The 26,569-nt window shown below is 40.2% G+C and overlaps 1 protein-coding gene across 13 annotated transcripts in view; it reads right to left on the reverse strand.

Moving 5' to 3' along the window:
* Nucleotides 1-26,569, reverse strand: part of fryl (furry homolog, like) — a 467,472-nt gene that overhangs the window by 38,647 nt on the left and 402,256 nt on the right. For all 13 annotated transcript variants that reach the window (XM_072569022.1, XM_072569030.1, XM_072569038.1 and 10 more), the window contains 3 exons: nt 15,659-15,866; nt 12,288-12,437; nt 11,296-11,394 (listed from right to left, as the gene is read on the reverse strand). In XM_072569022.1, the coding sequence (XP_072425123.1) occupies nt 11,296-11,394; nt 12,288-12,437; nt 15,659-15,866 (457 nt within the window). The remainder of the gene's footprint in view (nt 1-11,295; nt 11,395-12,287; nt 12,438-15,658; nt 15,867-26,569) is intronic.

The raw sequence follows: 26,569 nt of genomic DNA on the forward strand, positions 1-26,569 counted from the left end.
CCTCCAATTTTGGTGTCATCCACAAGCTTACTAACTGTACCTCTTATGCTCACATCCAAATCATTTATGTAAATGACAAAAAGTAGAGGGCCCAGCACTGATCCTTGTGGCACTTCATTGGTCACAGGCCTCCAGTCTGAAAACAACCCTCCACCACCACCCTCTGTCTTCTACCTTTGAGCCAGTTATGTATCCAAATGACTAGTTCTCCCTGTATTCCATGAGATCTAACCCTGCTAATCGGTCTCCCATGGGGAACCTTGTCGAATGCCTTACTGAAGTCATTATAGATCACATCTACTGCTCTGCCCTCGTCAATCCTCTTTGTTATGTCTTCAAAAAACTCAATCAAGTTTGTGAGACATGTGTTCTCACGCACAAAGCCATGTTGACTATCCCGAATCAGTTCTTGACTTTCCAAATACATATACATCCTGTCCCTCAGGATTCCCTCCAACAACTTGCCCACCACTGAGGTCAGGCTCACTGGTCTATAGTTCCCTGGCTTGTCTTTACTGCCCTTCTTAAACAGTGGAACCACGTTTGCCAACCTTTCTTGAAAGAAAGAAAAAAAAAACAATTGTATTATAGCCAAATGGATAGAGGAACTGACATTATAAGAGACACAGCTGGAATGCTAATTAGAATTCTTGTCAGTTGCTAAAAATTATATTCTAATAGTGGAGACAAAGCAGAAAAGGGCAAGTAAGTTAATGTTTATCTTACAGTACAACAGGCTGAAGAACCTGAAATTGTTCATTCACAGAAAACTCAGATCTGAAATGCAATAAGGAAACTCAACTCCCATAGTTTAGAATGGAAAGTGTGTACATATTTAACTATTTCACGCAGAGGGTGGACAATGCAACGCATCCAAGGAGCCAGTAGTCTGCTTGCTCGCTGCATTTCTGTAGAAGTTGGTGGATTGTGAAGAGCCTGCCAACTGTTGACCTACCAGTTCTAAAACCTCATTAGAATTCAGACTGGAGACACTTGGATTTACAGAATGAGGAGCGCAAAAGGGAAATACTTTTCTAATGATGTTCAGCAGAAAAATGTCATGCTTTGAGGTCAAATTTTTTGCAGCTCACAATTTGTTTATTTTTTCACAGGATGTGCATACCATTGGTCATGTCAGCACTTACTGCTCATTCATTGTTGCTCTTGAGAAAGTGTTAGTGAGTTGTCTTTTGTCTCACAGCAGTTGATATTTAATAGTTACATTCACAGTGCTATTCGGAAGAGAAAAATTGCAGGATTTGGACCTAGCATCAGCAAAGACAGCATGGCATGCGGCTTGGAGAGGAATTCGCAAGTGGCGTTTCCATGCACCAGCTGTTTTTGCCCATCTGAGCAGTAGAGGTCACTGTTTTGGAAGGTAATGTCAAAAATATCTTGGTGAATTGTTGCATCTCACACATGGTATAAATCTCTACTATTGTGTATGTAGTGAAAGAGTAAATGTTAACATATTAGATAGGGTGCCAAACTTAGTGGGCTGCTTAATCCTGGATGGTGTGCAACTTTTGAGTATTGCTGGAACTGTAGTTTTTCAGGCAAGTGAAAAGTATTCACTGACATTCCTGAACAGCAATATGTGGCGCTGATGTTGAATGTGATGCAGTCATCAGTGAACATTTCTATTTCTAACATCATTTGTGGGGGGGGGGGGAAAGAGAGAGAAGAGAAGGTCATGATAAAACAGTTGAAGATGGTTGGCCTGAGGACACTAATTAATCCAGGGAATTCCTGCAGAGAAATCCCTTGAAAGAGATTATTTGCATCAAACAACGACAACTATCATCTTTTGTGCTAGTGGATTCCCACCCACTCCAGTTTTGCCGAGGACTCCTTGAAACCACACTCAGTCAAATGCTGCCTTGACGTCAAGGGCATTCATTCTCACTTCACCTCTGAGGTTCATCTCTTTTATCCATATATTTTGTGCAGTCTTTTTGACCAAGGTTATACTACGGTCAGGAGCTGAATGGTCATGGTGAAACCAAACAATCTTACTTCTGGGCAAGTGATGCTTTACAGCACCACCAATAACACCTGCTTTCACCTTCCTAATGATCACAGTGGACTCGTAAATAATAATTGGTCAGGTTGGACTCGCCCTTTTTTTATGGACAGGAAATTCCTGGGCAATTTTCAACATGTCAGTGTTGCAGCTGTCCAGAATAGTTTACACTTGCAGCAGTCATTGTCATCTACAATTTCTTGATGTTATGTAGAGTGAAACAAAATGACTGAAGACCACTGTTCCCTCTCAATAATTTCTGGACCTCTGAGGTCCATGCATGACAACAGTTGCTGGAAGCTGAAGCCAATGCCTTAGCTAAATAAAAACTGAAAGGACTGCACATCGGAAACAAAAACAGAAATTACTGGAAAAGCTCAACAGATTTAAACTTGTAAGGTGGGGTGAAGAAACCAAGGGAGATAGTGAGGAAAGATATCAATCTGAGACTGGTACAGCTGAGAACAGAAGTGAGTCAAACAGTCAGGGCAAGCAGGGACAAGGTAGGACTAATAAATTAAACTGCATTTATTTCAATGCAAGGGGCCTAACAGGGAAGGCAGATGAACTCAGGGCATGGTTAGGAACATGGGACTGGGATATCATAGCAATTACAGAAACATGGCTCAGGGATGAACAGGACTGGCAGCTGAATGTTCCAGGATACAAATGCTACAGGAAGGATAGAAAGGGAGGCAAGAGAGGAGGGGGATTTTTGATAAGGGATAGCATTACAGCTGTGCTGAGGGAGAATATTCCTGGAAATACATCCAGGGAAGTTATTTGGGTGGAACTGAGAAATAGGAAAGGGATGATCACCTTAGTGGGATTGTATTATAGACCCCCTAAAGTCAGAGGGAAATTGAGAAACAAACTTGTAAGGAGATCTCAGCTTTCTGTAAGAATAATAGGGTAGTTATGGTAGGGGATTTTAACTTCCCAAACACCGACTGGGACTGCCATAGTGTTAAAGCTTTAGATGGTGAGGAATTTCTAAGTGTGTACCAGACAATTTTCTGATTCAGTATGTGGATGTACGTACTAGAGAAAGTGCTAAACTTGACCTACTCTTCGGAAATAAGACAGGGCAGGTGACTGAGGTGTCAGTGGTGGAGCACTTTGGGGCCAGTGATCATAATTCTATTAGTTTTAATATAGTGATGGAAAAGGATAGACCAGATCTAAAAGATGAAATTCTAAATTGGAGAAAGATGAATTTTGACAGTATTAGACAAGAACTTTCGAAAGCTGATTGGGGGCAGATGTTCGCAGGTAAAGGGACGGCTGGAAAATGGGAAGCCTTCCGAAATGAGATAACGAGAATCCATAGAAAGTATATTCCTGTCAGGGTGAAAGGAAAGGCTGAGAGGTATAAGGAATGCTGGCTGACTAAAGAAATTGAGGGTTTGGTTAAGAAAAAGAAGGAAGCATTTGTAAGGTATAGACAGGATAGATCGAGTGAATCCACATACTGAATCAGAAAATTGTCTGGTAGAAGACAAAGGGTGGTGGTGGAGGGTTGTCTTTCAGACTGGAAGCCTATGACCAGTGGAGTGCCACAAGGATCGGTCTGGGTCCCCTACTTTTTGTCATTTACATAAATGATTTGGATGTGAGCATAAGAGGTGCGGGTACAGTTAGTAAGTTTGCAGATGACACCAAAATTGGAGGTGTAGTGGACAGCGAAGAGGGTTACCATAGACTACAACAGGATCTTGACCAGTTGGGGCAATGGGCTGAGAAGTGGCAGATAGAGTTTAATTCAGGTAAATGCGAATTTAATTCAGATAAATGCGAGGTGCTGCATTTTGGGAAAGCAAATCTGAGCAGGACTTATACACTTAATGGTAAGGTCCTAGGGAGTGTTGCTGAACAAAGAGACCTTGGAGTGCAGGTTCAAAGTGGAATCACAGGTAGATAGGATAGTGAAGGTGGCGTTTGGTATGCTTTCCTTTATTGGTCAGAGTATTGAGTACAGGAGTTGGGAGGTCATGTTGCGGCTGTACACAGCATTGGTTAGGCCACTGTTGGAATATTGCATGCAATTCTGGTTTCCTTCCTATTGGAAAGATGTTGTGAAACTTGAAAGGGTTCAGAAAAGATTTATAAGGTTGCTGCCAGGGTTGGAGGATCTGAGCTATAGGGAGAGGCTTAACAGGCTGGAGCTGTTTTCCCTAAAGTGTCGGAGGCTGAGGGACGACCTTACAGAGGTTTACAAAATTATAAGAGGCATGGTTAGGGTAAATAGGCAAAATCATTTTCCTGGGGTTGGAGAGTCCAGAACTATAGGGCATACGTTTAGGGTGTGAGGGGAAAGATATAAAAGAGACCTACAGGGCAACTTTTCACACAGAGTGGTACGTGAATGGAATGAGCTGCCAGAGGAAGTGGTGGAGGCTAGTACAATTGCAACATTTAAGAGGCATATGGATGGGTATATGAATAGGAAGGGTTTGGAGGGATATGGGCCGGGTGCTGGCAGGTGGGACTAGATTGGGTTGGGATATCTGGTCGGCATGGACAGGTTGGACCGAAGGGTCTGTTTCCATGTTGTATATCTCTATGACTCTCCGAGGTCGGCAGCACTTGTGGAGAGAGATCAGCGTTAATGTTCTGGGTCAAGTGACCCTCTCTCTGAACAGTTCTGATGCTGCCAGATCTGCTGAGTTTTTCCAGCAATTTCTGTGGTTGTTCCAATGCCTCGGTTAATTTGGTGTGCCCAGGATCTCCCAGTGGCCAGGCAGCTTAGATGGAATGTTGCTGAAGACTGCCATCTCTAAGGCTGGGAACCTCATGAGAAGGTTGAATTGTCTTACTGTTTCTGCCTGAAATTGTTGCAAATGCTTCAGACTTGACTTGCAGTGGGCTCCCAATCCATTTGATTGTTTAACTGACCGTCACCACCATCACCTGGGGCGTAGGCCCTTCCCTTTAGAAGAAACACCAAAAGGTGTGTAGATAATACTGGAGTGATGGCTTCCTATACTTGATGAGCTCAGGTTGCACAACATCACACATAGCTTTGCCTAATGCAAGCGAGTCAGGGCTTTGTTAAGTTACTTTACAGTGGGTTGATATCCAACTCTGCCAAGACAGGCAAGTTTTCTAGGATGTCTAGAGGTTTCACAATGCATGTACTTCCTGGAGAACAACTCAAAGTGAGTTCCATCCATCTCTCCAATGTTTATTAGAATCTGTGATGTGTTCACCACCTTTGATTTCAATTGAGTTGTTTTCTTTCATGGATTTCTTACCTTTTGATCCCTCCATCCAAGTCCCTAGCATTTCCTGTGTAAAAGGGTACCTGGGATATTCTGACAATATTACAACCAGTCACTGGAGCACTGCCTAGCAATTTATTGGACTTTTGACCTTAACTAGTTTTCCGCGTATTCAAAGTCTTTTTGCTTGGATCTTCCATGTAATTAAGCTTGGCTTTAATCAGAAATTCCACTACAGCACTATTACTCTCAAACCAATCAGGAATTTTCTATTGTCAATTCGCACATGTTCAGTATGAAGCTGTTAAATTTAAACCAATGAGTATGAACCAACAGACCTAATTAAGAACGTTCCCAGCTCACTACCTTCCTCTGCAGCAAATACAGTAGAAACTGCCTTGTCACAGTGGGACTCCTGAATCTCAACAGGCAGAGTTGACCACCATGTTGGAAAACATCATCGTATGAGATGCAAGGAAGTTCTAGTGGGGCAGTGGCAGTGTATCTTAGCTTTGGGACAGAGGGCCTGGGTTCAAATTTCATTTGCTCCAGAGATGTGTAAAAATGTCTCTGAACAGGTTGGTTAGAAAATATTTTTTAAAAATAGGTTGGAAGGCTGTCACAATCAAGGTGCCAGTTGAGGTGCATAGTTTGGAAACCTTAGAGAATTTGAGGTGATGCAAAGCTCAGATGCATTTATATGGGGATTACAAGATTCACTGCAGAGCCGTTAGCAGTTCCCTCCTTTTTTACATGACTCGTTATGTGTCAAGGTTTTCTTCAAAGTACTGAAACAATTTCCTTTCACCATATCCTGGCAGTTTGTAGTGGCTCTGCAAAGAAATATTCCCTGGCAGCTCACTGAACACTTTGCATACAGGTTTTATTGGAGGAATGACCTTGAATTCCACCATCCTTGTCTATTTGAAATAATGCAGCAAAACTGGATTGCATCCAATCCTTTCATCATTTATATCTCGATTCATGTGCCCTCTAGGCACACCATTCTCTGAATTAACTTACTAAGTTTTGGAGCCATCCTGATTGCTGATAAATATAGATTTTGATATTTCACTTGGACCCTCTTTAGAGCCTGGATTTTCTTCAGCTAAACTGAAGCAACGACGCAAACAGCAGATGTCCAAGAGCTTTGAGTATTCTAAATTATTGGGTTCCTTATTTTATGCTCAATGGTTGCTGTACCTTCATACTATTAATGTAGTTTTAATAGATCAGCCACTTGCTGCAGGCCTCTTTCCTGATGTACATATTTCAATTGGTTCTCCTGTATAAATGCAATGAATTCAGGCCTGCCCCAGATAGGGTTGCACAGTGGTGAGCACTGCTGCCTCACAGCACCAGGGATGTAGGTTTGATTTCAGCTATGGGAGACTGTCTGTGTGGAGTTTGGACCTTATGTCAGTACCTAAATGGGTTTTCTCTGGGTGCTCTGGATTCCTCTCAGTCCAAAGACGTGCAGATTAGGTCAATTGGCCATGCTAAAAATTGTCCTGCAGCGTCCAGGAATGTGCAGGTTAGGTGCATTAGACAATAGGTGCAGGAGTAGGCCATTCAGCCCTTCGAGCCTGCACCGCCATTCAACATGATCATGGCTGATCATCCTTAATCAGTATCCTCTTCCTGCCTTATCTCCATAACCCTTGATTCCACTATCTTTGAGAGCTCTATCCAACTCTTTCTTAAATGAATCCAGAGACTGGGCCTCCACTGCCCTCTGGGGCAGAGCATTCCACACAGCCACCACTCTCTGGGTGAAGAAGTTTCTCCTCATCTCTGTCCTAATTGGTCTACCCCGTATTTTTAAACTGTGTCCTCTGGTTCGGCACTCACCCATCAGCGGAAACATGTTTCCTGCTGCCAGAGTGTCCAATCCTTTCATAATCTTATATGTCTCAAATCAGATCCCCTCTCAAGTCTTCTAAACTCAAGGGTATACAAGCCCAGTCGCTTCAGTCTTTCAATGTAAGGTAATTCCGCCATTCCAGGAATTGACCTTGTGAACCTATGCTGCATTCCCTCAATAGCCAGAATGTCTTTCCTCAAATTTGGAGACCAGAACTGTACACAGTACTCCAGATGTGGTCTCACCAGGGCCCTGTACAGCTGCAGAAGCACCTCTTTGCCTCTATACTCAATCCCTCTTGTTATGAAGGCCAGCACGCTATTAGCATTCTTCACTACCTGCTGTACCTGCATGCTTACCTTCATTGACTGGTGTACAAGAACACCCAGATCTCTTTGTACTGCCCCTTTACCTCAACTGATTCCATTGAGGTAGTAATCTGCCTTCCTGTTCTTGCCAAAGTGGATAACCATACATTTATCCACATTAAACTGCATCTGCCCACTCACCTAACTTGTCCAGGTCACCCTGTAATCTCCTAACATCCTCCTCACATTTCACCCTGCCACCCAGCTTTGTATCATCAGCAAATTTTCTACTGTTATTGCTGATACCATCTTCTATAGTATTAACATATATTGTAAAAAGCTGCAGTCCCAGCACAGATCCCTGCGGTACCCCACTGGTCACTGCCTGCCATTCCGAAATGGAGCCGTTTATCACTACTCTTTGTTTCCTGTCAGCCAGCCAACTTTCAATCCAAGTTAGTACTTTGCCCCAATACCACGTGCCCTAATTTTACTCACTAACCTCCTATGTGGGACTTTATCAAAAGCTTTCTGAAAGTCCAGGTACATTACATCTACTGGATCTCCCTCGTCCATCTTCAGAGTTACATCCTCAAAAAATTCAAGAAGATTAGTCAAGCATGATTTCCCCTTCATAAATCCATGCTGACTCTGTCCTATCCTGTTACTACTATCCAGATGTGCCGTAATTTCATCCTTTATAATAGACTCCAACATCTTTCCCACCACTGAAGTCAGACTAACTGGTCTATGATTTCCTGCTTTCTCTCTCCCACCTTTCTTAAAAAGTGGTATAACATTAGCCACCCTCCAATCCTCAGGAACCGACCCTGAATCTATCGAACTCTGGAAAATAATCACCAACACATCCACGATTTCCCGAGCCACCTCCTTCAGTACCCTGGGATGTAGACCATCAGGCCCCGGGGACTTATCAACCTTCAGACCTAACAGTCTCTCCAACACCAAATCCTGGCAAATATAAATTCCCTTAAGTTCAGGTCCTTCAGCCACTGTTACCTCAGGGAGATTGCTTGTGTCTTCCCCAGTGAACACAGATCTGAAGTACCCATTTAATTCTTCTGCCATTTTTGTTCCCCGTAATATATTCCCCTGTTTCTGTCTTCAAGGGCCCAATTTTAGTCCTAACCATTTTTTTGCCTTGCACATACCTAAAAAAGCTTTTACAATCCTCCCTTGTATTATTGGCCAGTTTACCTTCGTACCTCATTTTTCCTCTGCGTATTTCCTTCTTAGTAATCATCTGTTGATCTTTAAAACCTTCCCAGTCCTCCGTTTTCCCACTTATCTTTGTTATGTTATACTTTTTCCTCTTTTAACTTTATATATTTCTTAACTTCCCTTGTCAGCCACGGCCACCCATGCCTCCTCCCAGGATCTTTCTTCCTTTTTGGAATGAGCTGATCCTGCAACTTCTGCATTATACAAAGAAATATCCGCCATTGTTCCTCCACGGTCATCCCTGCTAAGGTATTGCACCATTGAACTTTGGCCAGCTCCTCCCTCATAGCTCTATAGTTCCCTTTATTCAACAGAAGTACTGTCACTTCCGACTGTACCCTCTCCCTCTCAAATTGCAGATTGAAGCTTAATGTATTCTGGTCACTACTTCCCAATGGCTCCTTCACGTCGAGGTCTCTGACCAATTCTGGTTCGTTACACAATACCAGATTCAATTAGTTATGGTAAAAACCCTGTATGGGGTTATGGGGATGGGATGCACTTTGCATGCTCCATGGGCCAAATGACCTCTCCCTGCCTGTAGGAATTCTCTATATTCTTAGATTCAGTAATACCAGTTAAGTTCCTTCAGAAACAAAGATGTTCAGACTTCTTACAAAAGTGCATCTTCAATGCTCTCTATCTATTATGCCTCAACAGGGCACAAGAACGTAACACTAAAATATATAATACTAAAATCAGGTTATAATCAAAGTCAAGGACAGATCGGTTGTGCTCCAAGGAGGCACTGCCACTCCTCTGGCTGCTGGTGGAAAGATCACTGAATTGCTGTGACAATGCAAGCTCCTTTGCACACTAATTCACATACGGTTATAAACTGTCTAAACTTCCCCTACAAGATAAGTGACTGTGTTTGTGCTGCAATGGAAATAGCAAAAGTAGATTCAGCATGAATGGGTCCACAAACATGTGAATGTAATTAGCACCACAACTTCCACAGGGGCAGGTGTACAAGTCCCCTTCAGCATAGCTTTTGCTGCTTAAGATGTGTGCCATCTTGTCTGGATAGAGATTAAAGTATGGAAATTAGTGCTGTACAATCTACTTGGGTGATGTAGTTTTTGTGATTGAATTATTGGTGGTGTATGCAAGCTGGGAGATGTGGGTGTCAGGTAAGTAGCAGTGTGAATGATAATAAGGATGAGTCCTGTCCCCGGCAGACATGGGACAGTGAGTGGTGCCTAAAGCTGATGATTCAGTCATTGATTGACTGTGACATTTTAAGACATATTCACTGACCTTGACTACTTGCAGGAGATTTTTGAACTTTCAGCATCACAGTCAAGTCCTTGGGGCTTGCTTCCTTGTCATGACTTCCACCTTGGCCATCTGCTCTAATTACCTTTTGACCAATATCTGGAGGACCTCTTAACCCCTGCAGATCACTCCTCCTCTATCAAGAACTTCAATGGAGTATCCCAAAACATTGGAACCTACTGTCTCCCACATGCTGTGAATTCTCACTGTTTCTGAGAGCAGATTAAATTCATGCACAACTTCCAGCACCTGCTTTGACAACAATGGATCTCCTTTTTAAAAGGTGCAGGCTAGTTTTATGTAAGATTTCAAAATTTTAGATCTGCAGATGTGAGCTATTAATGAACAGGAAATAGCAAGCCCGTGTATCTTTCTACAGGAGCACTGAATCTTACATAGTTATTCACACAACTGTTTTTATGGATTATCCAACATAGTCACTGTTATACATAAAATGCTATACAATATTGCACTTGATGAGGACAGCACACTTCCTTCCATAAAGGACAACAATGAATCAGATCAGTTTTTAACGACAATTGTCAATAGTTATATGGTCGTCATTAAGTTAGCTGTTAATCCAAACTAGTTTTCATTGAAATTAATTTTCACTATCTGTCACGATGGCATTCAATCTCTCATCACCAGAACAATAGCTAGGTGTTCTAGCTAAGTAGATTAGTGACACTGCCACTGCATCACTATCTCCCCAGTGTCCTGATCTAAATCTTATTTACCACGCTTTTGGGCATGTTATTTATTTTTCTGGCATTTACTTTCACTCAGGACAAATGCTTTGACTCTTTACAATAGCCACCATACACTTTTTCTTTTGGTGCATGACAATAGCGTTAAATCTGAACTCCTGTGATCCTAAAGAGGAACTGCACTATCAGGGCAAAAGATATTTGCACCATTTTCAATTGACACTTCCTTTGGATTGGGATTACGAAAAAATTGAAACGTTATCTAAATTTTTCTTTAGTTCGTACAGGCAGAACAAATTTTATAAATAAAACCAAGACTACTGCTTCTCAAATTTTACATCATTCTAAGTTTTCATTCCACTGCATATTCCCAATAATTTGCATTCTAAAAAGTAGAGAAATTCTTTACAACGATACGATAAACGTACATTGCATTTAGCAATTCCAAGGTGTTCTGGAACATATTTACTAGGTTAACAGTAGAAAGAGATGTGAAAGGAAACTGCTGTATTACGTTTTCTTTTACTTTCAACGTTCCACACTTTTTAAATGCTTCATCTCAACATCAGAGCAAGTGTGACCTCTGTAAAGATCGCCACAATTGCCACTTTGTTTTGACTGATTTAAGCAAAGGATGGTTTCTACAACTTACCTGCTCAGCTCCCTCTCTTTTGGCATTGTAGGTATCCAAGTGTTCTTGTAGCTCCAATACACTAAACTTTAAAGTCTCTAACAATCCACATGAAACAAGCTGTATGAAACAAACAAAAATTGTTAACTTTAGAAATTTTAATTTATATTCAAAATGTATATTAAATATATATTAAAATTTAACATGTACATTTATGCTGGAGAGACTGATAAACAGAATTGCTCAAACACTGTAATTCTGTGTTTGTAATTCTGGTTCCTCTATTTGTGCCCATAATCAAGAAAAGAGGTAAATTATCCTAGGCAACTCTCCTTGACCAATTCAATGACACTGGTGGTAGACTGGAGGCTGATTGTGTGGACTTTCCTATGTTGAGTAATGCATGGACATAATCCTGTCACATCTCTGGATGAGGTTAGGGAGAAATAGGGAAGAAAGATTTTTTAAAAATGAAAATAACAAAACAAAAAAAATTAGTGGGATTTTAAAAACAGAATTTAATTTTGCAGATTGCCATCATCATAATCAAAATGTTACTTTTGCTACTGTAAACAGGCTCCAGCTAACTTTTGGTGATTTCCAAGGTATACAGTTGCAAAGCATTTTTGTATTTAAACATTATCTGTAGTCATCACTTGATTTAGTACAAGTGCTAGATTTTCACATCATCATTCGTCAGTTTGACGCTCCCCAATACACGACCAACCGGTGAAGAGTTAAAGATAAAGAAAGTAACTTGAGAATATTATGTTTGATTTTCGAATTTATGAAATATCAGAAGGCTGCTCATAAAAATGAATAGCAAACTACTTTGAAGCATTAGTTTTAAGAATCGCATCATGCATTTTCTGGAATACAGTTATATGAATGAATGTGATTAAGTTGTAACTATTCTATAATAAAAATAGCATAGTATTACATGCATAAAATTAGTTTAAACCATGTTTTTACAATTGTTATTAATATTACAGGAAAAGTCTAAAAAAACTTACAGTTTCAGCATCCACAAACACAGTAGGACAATCTGAACACATCATCATTACTTCTAATGAGCTCTTGAACTTTGACCCAATCCTCTGTAGACTGTCCCCCAGATGACTGACTGAATCATGAGTTATGGCACAGAATTTTTTCTGAATGTTCTGTAGAAAAAAAGAATCAGTTTTCAACAACATCATCACCCAGTGTCAGTCATATTATATTGGAAACACTTTTAGATTTAGGATTATATATATTAAAGAAAATAAGTGTTTGGCTTCAAAGCAATGTCCGAGTTTAGTAATAAGTTAGTTGGTACACAAATCAGACATGTATTAAAAAACTATCAGGTGCTTTTGTACCTCATTCAATGCTAAAAATACTCACTGCTCCAGAATAATCCTGAAGAACAAAGGCAACCTCTCGCTTCTACTTTGCGCTACCTATTCTTTTCATTAAGTTTCTTATCTTCCACCTTCAACATCAGGAATAATTTGGCACATTCAATTTGTTGCCTCTAAGGGATTTCTCCTCCCCATGTTTTTAAATTTCCCCAAATCCTCTGCAGTCTCTGATATGGTCAACACCATCCTTCTCAAGTGATCCTCTCCCAATGTTCAATGTAACTTGGCTGCCTTCTCTTGGTTCCACTCAAACCTACTGAACGTTGTCAGAATATTTCTAGCAAGGGCCCAATTATCTCATCCCACATTTCTTCCACTGATGTACTGTTGCCCCTCCACGTACTGCTCCAAAACAGCCAAAGGAATGTGATCAGCTTACACATGTGCTAATGACATGAGTAATAATTCTTCACCAGTCTTCAAACACTGCCAAGATCCCCATCATCATGACTCTACAGCTCAATTTTCATTAATTGCCTGTCTAAGATTCAGTCTTGTATGTGGCAAACTTGCCTCAATGACATATGATGCACCAGGGAGTGGGAGGTTACCTGGACACTTTCTTCCAGTAGAGTTACACCTCTTAGACTTGTGATAAGGGACAGGAAGGGATGACTGTGTAACACGTGTAGAGATCCAGAAGGCACCAGAGAAAGAATTTTAACCCCAATAATTGTCCCACAGGTTTGAGGTTCTTGCAGCAAGTGTGGTCTGCAAAGATGAGCTAACTGAACATGGTGCAGGGAACGAAAGGGAATGTAACAGAAGCAGAGGACAGTATAGTTAGAGGGATAGATACTGCTTTCTGCATCAGAAAGTTTAAATCTCAAAAGGTTGTTTTGCTGTCATAGTGTCGGGTAAAATATCCCTTTGTGCGAGGGAACAACTTGGATCCAGTTGTCAAGGTGCAAGTGGGTACCATGTTATAGATAGGAAGAAGAAAGAACTCCTGCTGAGGGAGTATGAGCATCTGGAGGTTAAATTAGAAAGAAGATCCACAGAGGTAATCATCTCTGAATTATTACCTGAGTCACAAGAAATTGGCACTTGTTAATACAAATGAAAGCATTAAGTATGTGGCTTAAAAGGTGGTGTAGAGAAATGACAATCCAGCACCAATAATCGGAAAGCAGTCTTTCCCACTATGATCATAGTTTATTTAAAAACATTGCAGACTTATCCTGCCTATGCTTTGAAGGGACCAATGTTCACCTACTCTCTTCTTTTATAAACTTGTAAAAACTCTTAGAACATTTTATTTTACTGGCTTGTTTACTTTCATAACCTTTCTCTCCCCTTTTAATTAATGTTTTGGTGTTCCTTTGCTGATTTCTAAAATACTTATAAAACTCAATTTTGTTAGTAACACTTGCATCATAAATGCCTTTTTATCGAATATAATACTATCTGTAATTTCCTTGAAATTGGATCTATCTTCTCTAGAATTAAGCAGAATAGAGGTGATCACATTGAACGATTCAACATTACAAAGGGGGATTGTCAGGATAGATACTAAGAGTTTGTTTCCCTGATTGGCGAATCTAGAAGGGAGGGGCACAGCTTTAGGTCAAGGGGCCAACAATTTGGGAGTTAGGGGTGCAGAAATTTATTGACTTAAACAATATGAATCGTTGAAATTCTTCCCTTCAGAGACTGTGGACAGATAATCAATGAAGTCACTTAAGGCTGAGATAGATATATTTTTGTCTATGAGGGAGTTAAGGGATGTGGGGAGCAGATAAGAAATTAGAGCTGAAGCCCAACATCACCCATAATTGTAGTGAATGATGGAGTAAGGATTCACAAGGCCATATTATGCTCATTTCTATCTATGTTCCAAAATCACTACCTCTAGCCTTCTATCAATTTCCTCTCATTCACTGTCCAGGGTCTAAGGTTGAACCAGTGTTTTTGCAATCTTGACATCAAAATGACACAAGCTGACTTCCTGACCACATAACTTCTCCACCATAAAGAGGATCTACGTCCACCTTCAGGACATGACCCTCTTTGCTGCTGAAATCCATAGTATGCTATTGCCAAATTCAGACTCAACTACACAATGCATTCCTAATTAGACTATGTTCTCTATTCTCCAAACATTTAGCTCATTTCGTGGTGCAGATTACATATAATTCATAACCTACATTAGCTCTTGATACACCCTTGCCTTTTATTTAATATTCTCACTGTCAAGTTTAAATAATTTCACAGTGTAATCTCTCTTTAAAGCCTCTAATTGTATAACTTCTCTGAATGCACTACTGCAGCCTTCTGCATATCTCACTCTCTTGCCAGCTGTGGTCAGGCTACCCCAAGAATCCTCCCTGTAAGCTTCTTCTCCTTTCAAGTCTTCAAAGCTACCTAAGTGCACAAGCTTTTACCATCTCTCCTAGTGTCTCCTGCTTGGCCTCATTATCCAGATTTTACTTAATTATGATTCAGTGAAGCACCATGGGGCACTGTCCCATATTAAAGGTGCCATATAAATGTAAGTTGCATTAATGTGGGATATTACAAAAGGATCAATGAATACCACACACTGGACTTGCTGCACATGGGTAATCCTGATGAAACTGGCAAGGATATATTGCAACAAGCATACAGCACCTCTGCCACAGAATGAAGAAACAAATTTTTTTTCATTTATTGTGCAACACATATGTAATGGTGCCTTCTGGTGTTTTCCAAAAACACTACTCAAAGCGACAGTGTTTTCTTTTGAAAACAAACGGTTAGCTAAATTATATTTGTTCAAGAGGCTCTCACAGCCTTAGGTGCATAAATAGCAGAATCCGTTCTCCTGCCAGTAAGATCTTTAAATCACTTTTAGTAATGGGGGACTTAAATGATATCAGTAAGTGCCTTCCAACTGACAGATTCAGTTTCAACAACTTTGGAACTTTAAAGCAAACAACTTGCTGTGATTCCACCACAACTGTCATCAAAAAATACTTATCATCTGGCAATAGATCACTGACCTGAAACAGTCTAGAGAACACATGAAAAGTATGGACTGCACAAGATCCATCTGTATCTGACAGCATTTGGTTGACGTGGCAACGCCAGGCTTCTTCCTCATCCTCATAAGCCACTGGTTGAAAAGCAGACAAGATTGCAGAAAGGAAAGGTGATGGTGGTGGTGAGGCTTGAATCTCAGGAAACTCTTCCTGGTCTCCTTCATCTTGACTGAAAATAGATACAAAGCAGATGCTCAAATCTATTCAGTTTATTAGAAAGGTCATTGGGTGTCTAGAAAAACCAATCTCTGATTTTTTTTTTATAATCCTGCAATATGCTTTTGTGATCACACAGCAAAACAGTGATGTAATGTTTGATTATATTTTTCAATAGCTCAGTTTTGTAATTGACACATTTTCCCTCATTTATATTAAAAGCATGCAGAAGTATACAATTTTTCCTTTACAAATTGCAAAAAGGTTCATATTATTTAAGAGAACATTTTGCTAAAGTTACTACATCGAAATTCAGCACTTGCTGTCCTGATCCTTTGGTTGTTTCTTCAGAATATAAAGTGCACTGCAAGTTTAACTCAAGAAAGGCATACTTTATATTATTCTTGGCAGCTGGTAACTGGATTATCAAATTAAAAGGGGTAATCTATGTGAAACTTGACCTCCAACTGACATTTTAACACAGGAAAAAGGACAGAACTCATTTCATTATTCTGCACATGCCAGGTAGGTTATATTGAGACAAGAAAGGAGTAGTCAGTGTTCTAGGCCTTCTCACTTGTTTGTTTGAAAGATAACAATGCTGTGGTTCAGGGCAGCAAGGAGCTGTAAAAAGGATTGAGGAACGAATATATATGCAGGATACATTGCTTAAACGATGACAGCAATGTTGCAGTTTGCAGAATAGTTAAAAAGGTGATTTTGGATTTTCTTTTGTAACTATTCCAATAGGTACACAAAGAATTCTTGTAAAATCATTCTAGTTTTACATATTATAAGTAATCATTTGAGATGTGAGAACCACCACTGTCACGAGAGCATTCTCTGAAAGATAAATATTTTTTGTTGTTGCAGTAATATCACGGAAATCCTGAAAGACATAGTAGAAAGTGACAATGTATTGTGACATCGGCTCTTATTAGATGCAACTTTCCTCTATCAGAATAAAGTACTTATATATCAGTTCACAGAACCTTCTCCTTCATACAAAAATCAACACACTGATTAAATTTTTAAAAAAATTCAAATTCACCATTAGGAAGATTTTATGTGACTTTAAAAGACATGAATAAATTTTTTAACCCAATGTGGTTTTTATTCCAGAAAAAGCAAGAAAATGTAGGAAATCTACCCATGATAAAAAAATTCAGAAATTTCCAAAAAATATACTCACTGTTCAAGTTTACTGAAAATTCTTACAAAACATGCAGAGTAAATATATCTGAGACTGTTCCTACTTAATGCAGGTAACATTTCTACAAATGCTAAAGAGCACTTTGTTTCAAGTGCATTCGAACAGCGTCTGTGCCTTAGCTGGCAGATTAGCTGCATATAGACGCAGTTGAAAGCTGTATTGCACTATGTAAAATATTTTCTTCTGCAAAAGGCACAAGACCTTTTGCTGTCGTAGACAGTATTCTTAATTATCTTAAGTAGGGTCTACTTTAAGAGGTTGACGCATCAAAGGATGTCAATTTACAAGCACAATCAATTTAATGGGTTTCACATTTGTGAAGTTCCTTCACATCTCTTGACCATCTATCTTTTACTGTTAATTGATATATCAATCACTTATTTCCATTACACTCAGAATGAGTTGCTTCACTACACCTGCTCTATGTATGAAGGTCAATCAGTTGTTCATTATCTTTCACATTGCATAGACATAATGATGGGATTAAATATTTGGACAGAATAGAAACAATGAACGATCTTAGAACAAAGCAATAAAACTATCAGTTTCTATTGTTTCAGTTACTGCAGAGCTGAATAACTGCTGCATTGAGGAACGGGCAGTTTTGTTTTGGTTTAAACTGGTTGGTTTTTCTATTGAATGTCACAACAAGGAGGCTGACATAGACTGGATGCCAAATTTCAAGATCTTTCATCGAACAGTTGCATAAATTTTATAATAAATCTTAGTGATACCAAAAGTGCAGGACATCAAGGTTGAAAAGAAGGATGCTGAGACAAATCAAACAGCAGTGTTTAGGTTCAGGCAAGGCAGGGCCTAAAAGTGTAGGAGAAAAGGAATGCTGAGGGAGAGAACTGGTTCCATAGTTTAAAGGTCCTTACAAAATATGCAGTGGAAGAGCAGCAGAGAGTTTGTTTTTTTGCAGAGACCTTACAGGAATTGTAAAAATTTAGATTAGATTACTTACAGTATGGAACCAGGCCCTTCGGCCCAACAAGTCCACACCAACCTCCGAATAGCAACCCACCCAAACCCTCCACCTAACACTATGGGTAATTTAGCATGGCCAATTCACATAACCTGCACATTTTTTTTATAATTGTGGGAGGAAACCGGAGCACCTGGGGGAAACCCACGCAGACATGGGGAGAATGTGCAAACTCCACACAGACAGTTGCCTGAAGTGGAAATTGAACCTGGGTCTCTGGCGCTGTGAGGCAGCAGTGCTAACCACTGTGCCACCTTGCCACCCTTGCAATTGCTACCTTTGCTATTAGTTTGACTATTCTTAGCTACATGTTACCTGGCACATAGTCCCTTTTTCTGAAAACCTATGGACTCCACAGGAGAGACAGGCCTTTTGTTCAAATGTTCAATAAAACTGATGAATTAGCAACAAGGAGAATAAGTAGCAGACTATCAATATATTGTTTTCTATCCTGACCAATCAGGAGTGGAATGCATTCTGAATTTTGTTTTTTCAGTTTCTTATGAAAGATCAAGAGGTAACTCTAAAAACAGAAGATAAAAGGAAGCCCTTGATATCTTTGACAAAGTTTACAGTGAGACGCTAACATTTAGTGCAATTCAGGACCACGTAGCTGTGGGGAAGACTTTCTTTACACACAAGTGATGATTACTTGGTAGCTGCTGCGTACGATCATGTTGGTTGTGGAGATGAAGAATAACAAAAAGGACCAATGTTGGAATATGGGAATGGAGCAAGATAATGGGTTTGTTTCCCTCGCCTTTCAAGCACTGGCATAGGTCCAATGAGTCAAATGACTTCCTCTGTGCTATAATCAAGGGTATTCAAAAATATATTTTTGAAGTTGCAAATGTTCTCAATTTCACAGAGACCAAAGAGATGTTCATTGCATGCTTCTTCAACCAACTCATATTTCAAAATGTAAAGTATGGAAATATGTTGAACCCGAAAGACAAACGAATGGAACACATTTTCAGTATATGATGTCAACCATAGCTCATGCAGGAATACAACTGAGGGTAATATCAACCCAACCAGCAATGCCCTAGTGCCACGAGTGAACATTAAAAAAAAGTTTTTAAAAAATCTTTTGGGGTTTAGTCATGGTGGAAATAAGGTAAGTTGGCATCAGGAAGGGCAGAGGATAAATGATAGGGGGTTTCAGAAACGCAGTATCAGGAGTAAGCCATCTGGCCAGTTTAGCATACTAGAACATTTTGAAATTAAAAACCCTTGCCTCTATGCAATCTTTATCTCTCTATTCACTTCCTCTAAAATGGTGCTATTGTATTAGAGTCTTCACGTTCACCTCTGTATTAAAAAACTTGCCTCCGACATCTCCTGCAAACCTTCCCCCCCCCCCCTTTTACCATTCAATTAGATCATCACCGATTATCAACCTCAGTGCAAGAAAACGATGCTACCTCCATACTTTTTGATGCCATTAGTCTCCAGCAATCTGTCAACTTTTGTCTTGACATGTTTAATGCTCCAGCTTTCACAACTCTTTGGAATAGAGAATTCCAAATAGTTACCACCTGCTGAGTGAAGAAATCCCTCAATTCAGTCTTAAACGGCCGGCCCCTCATCCAGTGAATATGTCCATTAATTTTAGCCGAATAAGATACCTTTCCTACATCCACCCTGTCATGTTCTGTAAAAGAAATTCAACAAGGTGATCCATCAATCTTGAAACTGTGGAATGCAGAGCCGAAAATGTGGGGCTAGAAAAGCACAGTAGCTCAGGCAGCATCCGAGGAGCAGGAGAGTCGACATTTCGGGTATAAGCCCTTCATCAGACAACTGAAGCATTCAAGTGAGCATTGTATGGTTTTTTTTGAAGTAGACATTGAATGCGCAAACATAAGAGATAAGATAGGAGAAAGGCACTAAGTCATGAAGCTCATTTGAAGAACTGGTGACCACAATAGCCCGAATGCCACTTCTGTACTGTCACATTTCTGTAATTGTACATAAAGTTCTTCAGGGGAGATTGAACAGCCAGGGATTGTGGTCCACATCATACCAATATCTTGGTAAAAATCACACAGCACCAGGCTATAGTCCAACAGGTTTAATTGGAAGCACACTAGCTTTCGGAGCAACTCTCCTTCATCAGGTGGTAGTGGAGGGCTCAATCCTAACACATTAAATTTATAGCAAAAATTTAGAGTGATGCAACTGAAATTATACATTGAAAAATTGATTGTCTGTTAAGCCTTTCATTTGTTAGAATAGAGTGATAGTTTCACTTCTTTCATGTGTAAATCACAAAACCTTTTTTTTAAAAAAGGTGCATTCTCAGGTAAGCTGTTAACAATGGTGATAGTTAGACAATATGCTGAAGGTGTTGGCCCCTTGTGTTCTCTGTCCATTCCATTATGTTTAGATTAATTCTAATCTAAAAAGTGAGATAACTGAGTTTTACATAAATTCAGGCAATTTTGAGCTGAGTTCTACATGAACGCCTGCAGTTTTTGAGCAAAGTACAATGTAACGCAGCAAGTACAAATTCACCCCACAAAATATGTGTGTGCATGTGGGTCTTTGTCTGTGTGTGTTTGTGTGTCTGTCTGGGTTGGAGGTTGTGAATGTGAGAAAGTGTGCGTGTGTGCGCGCGCGCAGTGAGTGCAGAGTGTCTTAAGTCTGTGCGCGCGTCCGTGTGTGTGTGTGTATAGGAGTGCCTGTGTGTGCGTGTGTGTGAGAGAGCTTGTGTATGTAGGAGTATCTGTGTGTGTGTGTATAGTGCAATGTTGGTCACCTGTAATGTGACATGAACCCAAGGTCCCGGTTGAGGCCCTCCCTATCGTTACCGATCTTAGCTATCAGCCTCTGCTTGGCCACTTTTCTCTGCTGCCTGTCCCGAAGTCCACCTTGGAGGATGGTCACCTGAAGATCCGAGGCTGAATGTCCTGGACCACTGAAGTGTTCCCCAATTGTGAGGGAACCCTCCTGTCTGTTCATTGTTGTGCGGTGCCCAATGGGATATGTTGGTTTAGGTTCTTTAATATGTAAATCCCAGAATTACATTCTCAAGGTGTCATCAGCTTATTTTATAATATGTCATTTAATCTCAGACAATGCATTAAATGTGTGAAGGTAAAGTCTGTACCAATGTTGAGTCAATGCTGTCTCTAAAGTGGTGCTACAGAATCTTACAGGATTTATACAGTTTTTTGAGCAAAATAAAATGTAATTCTGCAAATACAAATTCACCCATAAACTTAGATGTACGCACGTTCGGGAGAGACAGAGTGTGCAAGTATGTAGGCATGCGTTCGTGTGTGTGTGGTTTGTCCCAAAATCCTCCTTGGATGATGGTCACCTGGAGGTCTGAGGCTGAATGTCCTGGAATGATGTAGTGTTTCCCAACTGGGAGGGAACAGTCCTGCCTGATGGTGTTGTGTGGTGTCCATTCATCCATTGTCGTAGCATCTGTTCAGGCAACGTTGGCCGAGTCACATGAGTACCTATCGCGTATGTGGAGGAAAGTGTCTCCACATGTAATGGTGGTACCCAGTGTCCACACTGGACACCTCCCACCATATGCGCGGCAGGTACTCATGTGACTCGGGCAAAGTTGCCTATCCCATACGCTGCAGGCAGGGATGTCGTGAGGCTTGGTACATTGACAGCTGATGAATGGACACTGTGCAATGATCGGTGACAGGACTGTTCCCTCCCAGTCGGGGAACACTTCAGAGTTCCAGGACATTCGGCCTCGGACCTCCGGGTGACCGGCCTCCAAGGTGGATTTCGAGACAAGCAACAACGCAAAGTGGCCGAGTAGAGGCTGATAGCCAAGTTGGATACCCATGGGAAAGGCCCAAACTGGGACTTTGGGTTCATGTCACACTACAGATCACCCCACTGCACTATACTCACATACATTCCTACATACTCGCACACTCATGCAAACTCTCTCTCAAACTCTCTCTCACATGCACCCCCCGCACACACGGTCTCACAGGCTTATAGCTCATCACACTCGTACACATACTTGACCAAGCTTACAACTCTCATACACACACACTTTCACATGCACTCACACCCACCCGCGCACTCTCTGTCTCTCCTGCACGCACATACATCTAAGTTTATGGGGTGAATTTGTATTTGCAGAATTACATCTTATTTTGCTCAAAAACTGCAGAAACCCATGTAAGATTCTGTAAGCCCCACTTTAGAAACAGAATTGACTCAACATTGGTATAGATTTTACCTTCACACACTTAATGCATTGTTTGAGCTGAGGTGAAACCTATTATTAGATAAGCTGATGCCAGCTTGAGAATGTAATTCTGGGATTTACATATTAAAGAACCTAAACCACCTTATCCATTCTAAAAGACAAAAGACTTAATCTGAATTTGTCTAATAACTATAACCTGGTGTTGTGTGATTTTAACTCAAATTGTTTAAGATATCATTACAACTCCATGACACTGTAAACCTTTTGCTATAAATTCTGTGTCATATGGTCATGTTCAACAACCACCTGAAGAAGAGTCAGTGCCTCGAAAGCTAGTGATTCCAAATAAACCTGTTGGTCTATAACCTGGTGTTGTGTGACTTTTAACTAATTCCATTTATCAGCGTGGCTTCCATTGAATCTGAATTCCATTTTGGGTTCCCTTCCAATACAGTTCAAACCTTCCCCAAAGACACGAAAACAATTTCCTGTGAGGATGTTACTACTAATATACAGCCAGTTCATCTTGTAATATGTCCCAGCTTGCACAAGTGCAGTCTTAGTGAGTCAGAAGTCTGATGGCCATCCCTGTATACCAGTTCAGTCAACTCTCTTATTCACCATGATGAGAAACTGTAAACAATTGTTAAATTACTGCTTTAGAGATCCTGCTTTTCAATTTCCTTCCCAGCATCCTGAAATCTGCTTTCAGGTCTCATCTACATCCTACCAAGATATTGGTACTGATGTGGACCATAATCTCTGGCTACTCAATCTCCCCTGAAGAACTTTATGTACAATTACAGAAATGTGACACTACAGAGGTGGCATTCGGACTACTGTGGTCACCAGCTCTTCAAATGAGCTTCATGACTTAGTGCCATTCTCCAAACTTTTCTCCATATGCTTGCACATTCAACGTCTACTTAAAAAAACATTGCTCTCTTGAATGCTTTAATGGTCTCTGGCTCACCACACTTACACGCAATGCATTTCAGTTGTGAAATTGTACAAAAATGTTTTGTTTCACATTTGGTTCCTTTACAAATCTTTACTCTGTGCCTTTGTTCTTGAATATTTTATGAGCAGGTACAGTTTCTCCTTGTCTGTTCTATTCAGCTGTCTCATGATTTTGAAAGCTTCTATTCAATCTCCTTTCAGCCTTTTTCTAAGGAGATCCTTTACCAATAAGGGCAAAATTCCTAACACTAATCTTAGTGGAATTCCACTAACACCAGCCTGAAAAATATCCTTGATCGTCAACATTCCATTTAATTTTTCTTCATTCCTGTGCATTGGTCAAGATCCGTGCACTGCACTGGCTACAGAAGTGGGAAGCGCAAGTCATGCAGCAGCCTGACTATCAAGCTGGTTTCCCAGCTGCTGCACTGGTTAAAGAGAATACTGCTGACCATTACTCACTGTTTCTTATCACTCAGATAAATTTGTATCCATGTTTCTGCCATTCTTTTTATTGCATGAGCAATAATTTTCCTCAAAAGTCAGTGAGTGATACCGTATTGTAAAACTTCTGGAAATCTATGTATGCATCAACAATGTTACCATCGATAAGCCTGTTACCTCTTCAAAGAATCCAAGCAAATTAGCTAAATAAGACTTAGAAATCCATCCCGATTCTTCCTAATTAACTTATCCTTTTCCCATGATTACGAATTCTATCTTAAATAACTGTTGAGAAGTTTCCAATCCGTTACAGTTAAACTGACTGCTCTGCAGTCAATACCAGAATTTTTTCTCAACAAAGCTGTGATGTTTGCAATTCTCCAGTGGCACCTGCCCTGAGTCCAGAGAAGACTAAAAGATTATGGCCAGTTTCCTTGCTCTTTCCATTCTCACTTCCTTTAATACTTTGAATGCAACTCATCCCAGTCCTTGTCAAGTTCAAGACTACTTAGTCATCAATTTTGAACCCTTGTAGTGACAAAGCTTCCTCCTTGGCCATCACAGCCTGGATAGGATCTACTTCCTTTGTAAAGTTATGTGTAAAGTATCCATTTAAAACCTCAGACTTGCTACTTGTCTTTGTGCATAAATCCTTCTCTTTGGTCCCTAATTAGCCTTATTCTTTCTTTTATCATTGTTTTCCTGTTGATATGCCAACTGAAGATTTTGGGTTACCCCTTCGTATCATAATTTTGCGTAATTCCTGTTTACTTTTCCAGCTAGCCTCTGAAGTTTCAGCATTCCTCTTGGTTCTCAATTGTATTTTCTCCACGGCATTCATCATTAGCTACTTTTGCTTCTTTCCCATCATTCCTATCTCCTTTGTCATACAGAGATCTCTGGATTTTGCTTATTCTACTTTTCCTTTTTGAGGATACACACCTTGACTATACCTGAACCATCTACTCTTTGAAGGTATCCCCACTGCTCAATTTGTGTTTCCAGCCAACCTTTCACTCAAGTCCAACTGCTCAACTCTATTCTAGCCCCACTCAAGTTGACTCTCTGCCAACGGATTTTTTGGTATTCGGAACTGATGACTATTATCCACCATCAACCTAAACTATCAGTGTCCTGAATGTACCCCCATTGACACCTGATCTACTTGGCTCATCTCATTTCCAAGAACCAGGGCATACAGTATATCATTCCTGATGGATTTCACGCATACTGCTGCAGAACATTCTCCTTCATACAATTTAGGAACTAGAGCCTCTTGCAGCCATTTCCAGTACTGAAGTGCCAGTTTAAACTTGAATAATTCATACCCTCATTATAACAACTCTATACTGTTAGCATTTCTCTAAGTACTGTGCAGATTTATTCTTCCACAACTTTTCCATTAGTTAGTGGTTTCCTGACAATACAAAGCAATGTAGCTACACTAGGAGACAGTCAAGAGTGTGGTGCTGGAAAAGCACAGCTGGTCAGGCAGCATCTGAGGAGCAGGAAAATTGACGTTTCGGGCGCAAGTCCTTCATCAGGAATGTAGCTACACTGTTTTTATTCCTTACCTCCAACTAACTTAATTCTCTTTTGAACGCTGAGGCTTCCTCTTTCTCCAGCAATGCTCTCCTTCACCAATATTGCCAACCCGCTTCCTTTCTCTACTTTTCTAAGCACCTTACACCCAGGAATATTTAATCCCCAACTCGCCCTTCCATGAGCCAGGTCTTTGTTATTGCCAGAACATCATATTTCCACATAACAGTCTAACACCTTTAACTTCCCAATTTATTTACTATGTTGCTGCATTCACATTCATGCTCAGTAATCACAATTTAAATTTAATTCTTTCTTACATTGGTTTCATCTTCTAATTATTCTCTATACTAATGCTATTTGTTTCTCCAAGTAGTCTGGTATTTTTTAAAACCATTCTTCTGTTCTCATAGCTTTAGTTTAAATTCCTCTAACAACGTTAGCAAATCACTCTGCAAGAACCACAAACTTACTATTACTAATTCATCTAACCTGCACATCTCTGGACACTGCGGAGCAATTCAGCATGCCCAAATCGGCTTAGCCTACACGTCTTTGGACTGTGGCATGAACTGGAGCATCCATATAGACACAGGGAGAATGTGCAAATGTCACACAGACAGTTATCCAAGATTGGAATTGAATCAAATTCTCTGGTGCTGTGAGGCAGCAGTGCTAACCACTGAACTGCCATGCTGGCAAAAATCTACAATAAAATCATCAGCGTTCATCATTTTTACTGATTGGAACTCTCAGCATTCTCGGGTCCTGTACGTATAAGTTAGACACAAATTTTGAAGTTGCTGACAAGCAGTAAGCTTCTCAACCAAGCATGTAGGCCTTATGCATGTAATCAACAGATTCCATGAACTGATGTTAATTTCAACTTTTCATGCAGTGTTCATGTTGTAAAGATAAATCCCTATGTTATATTTTGTTGAATAAGATGCAACTGAACTTTTAAATGACAAATTAAGTCATAATTAATGCTGAACAACCTTCTGACTCCAAAAGACTAATTTTAGATGTTCTACATGTCATTCATTCAATATTTGCAGTTTCATTATTTTTAAAGTGATCTTCAGTTTAATCACATATGTATATGCTGGTTTACTGTCTGTGAGAATTTTTCAACCTGATTGGCAGATCACCAGGATACCATAGATTTCTTATTGATGACATCAGATTCAAAATTAAAATGGAATGAGCAAAATTAACACTTAAGAGCCCATTAAAATTTTTGTGGTTACCTTTCTCTGTGAGAACTGCAAAATCGGGGTTTGTAAGGATGTGGCTGTTATTCTTTCAGTTTAAGGCAGCATAAAACATTCCAGCAGAAAGTAGTGCAACAGGTGGGAAAAAGTAACTATAGCTGGC

This window comes from Chiloscyllium punctatum, chromosome 1 (assembly GCF_047496795.1).
Source record: "Chiloscyllium punctatum isolate Juve2018m chromosome 1, sChiPun1.3, whole genome shotgun sequence".
NCBI classification, from domain to species: Eukaryota; Metazoa; Chordata; class Chondrichthyes; order Orectolobiformes; family Hemiscylliidae; genus Chiloscyllium; species Chiloscyllium punctatum.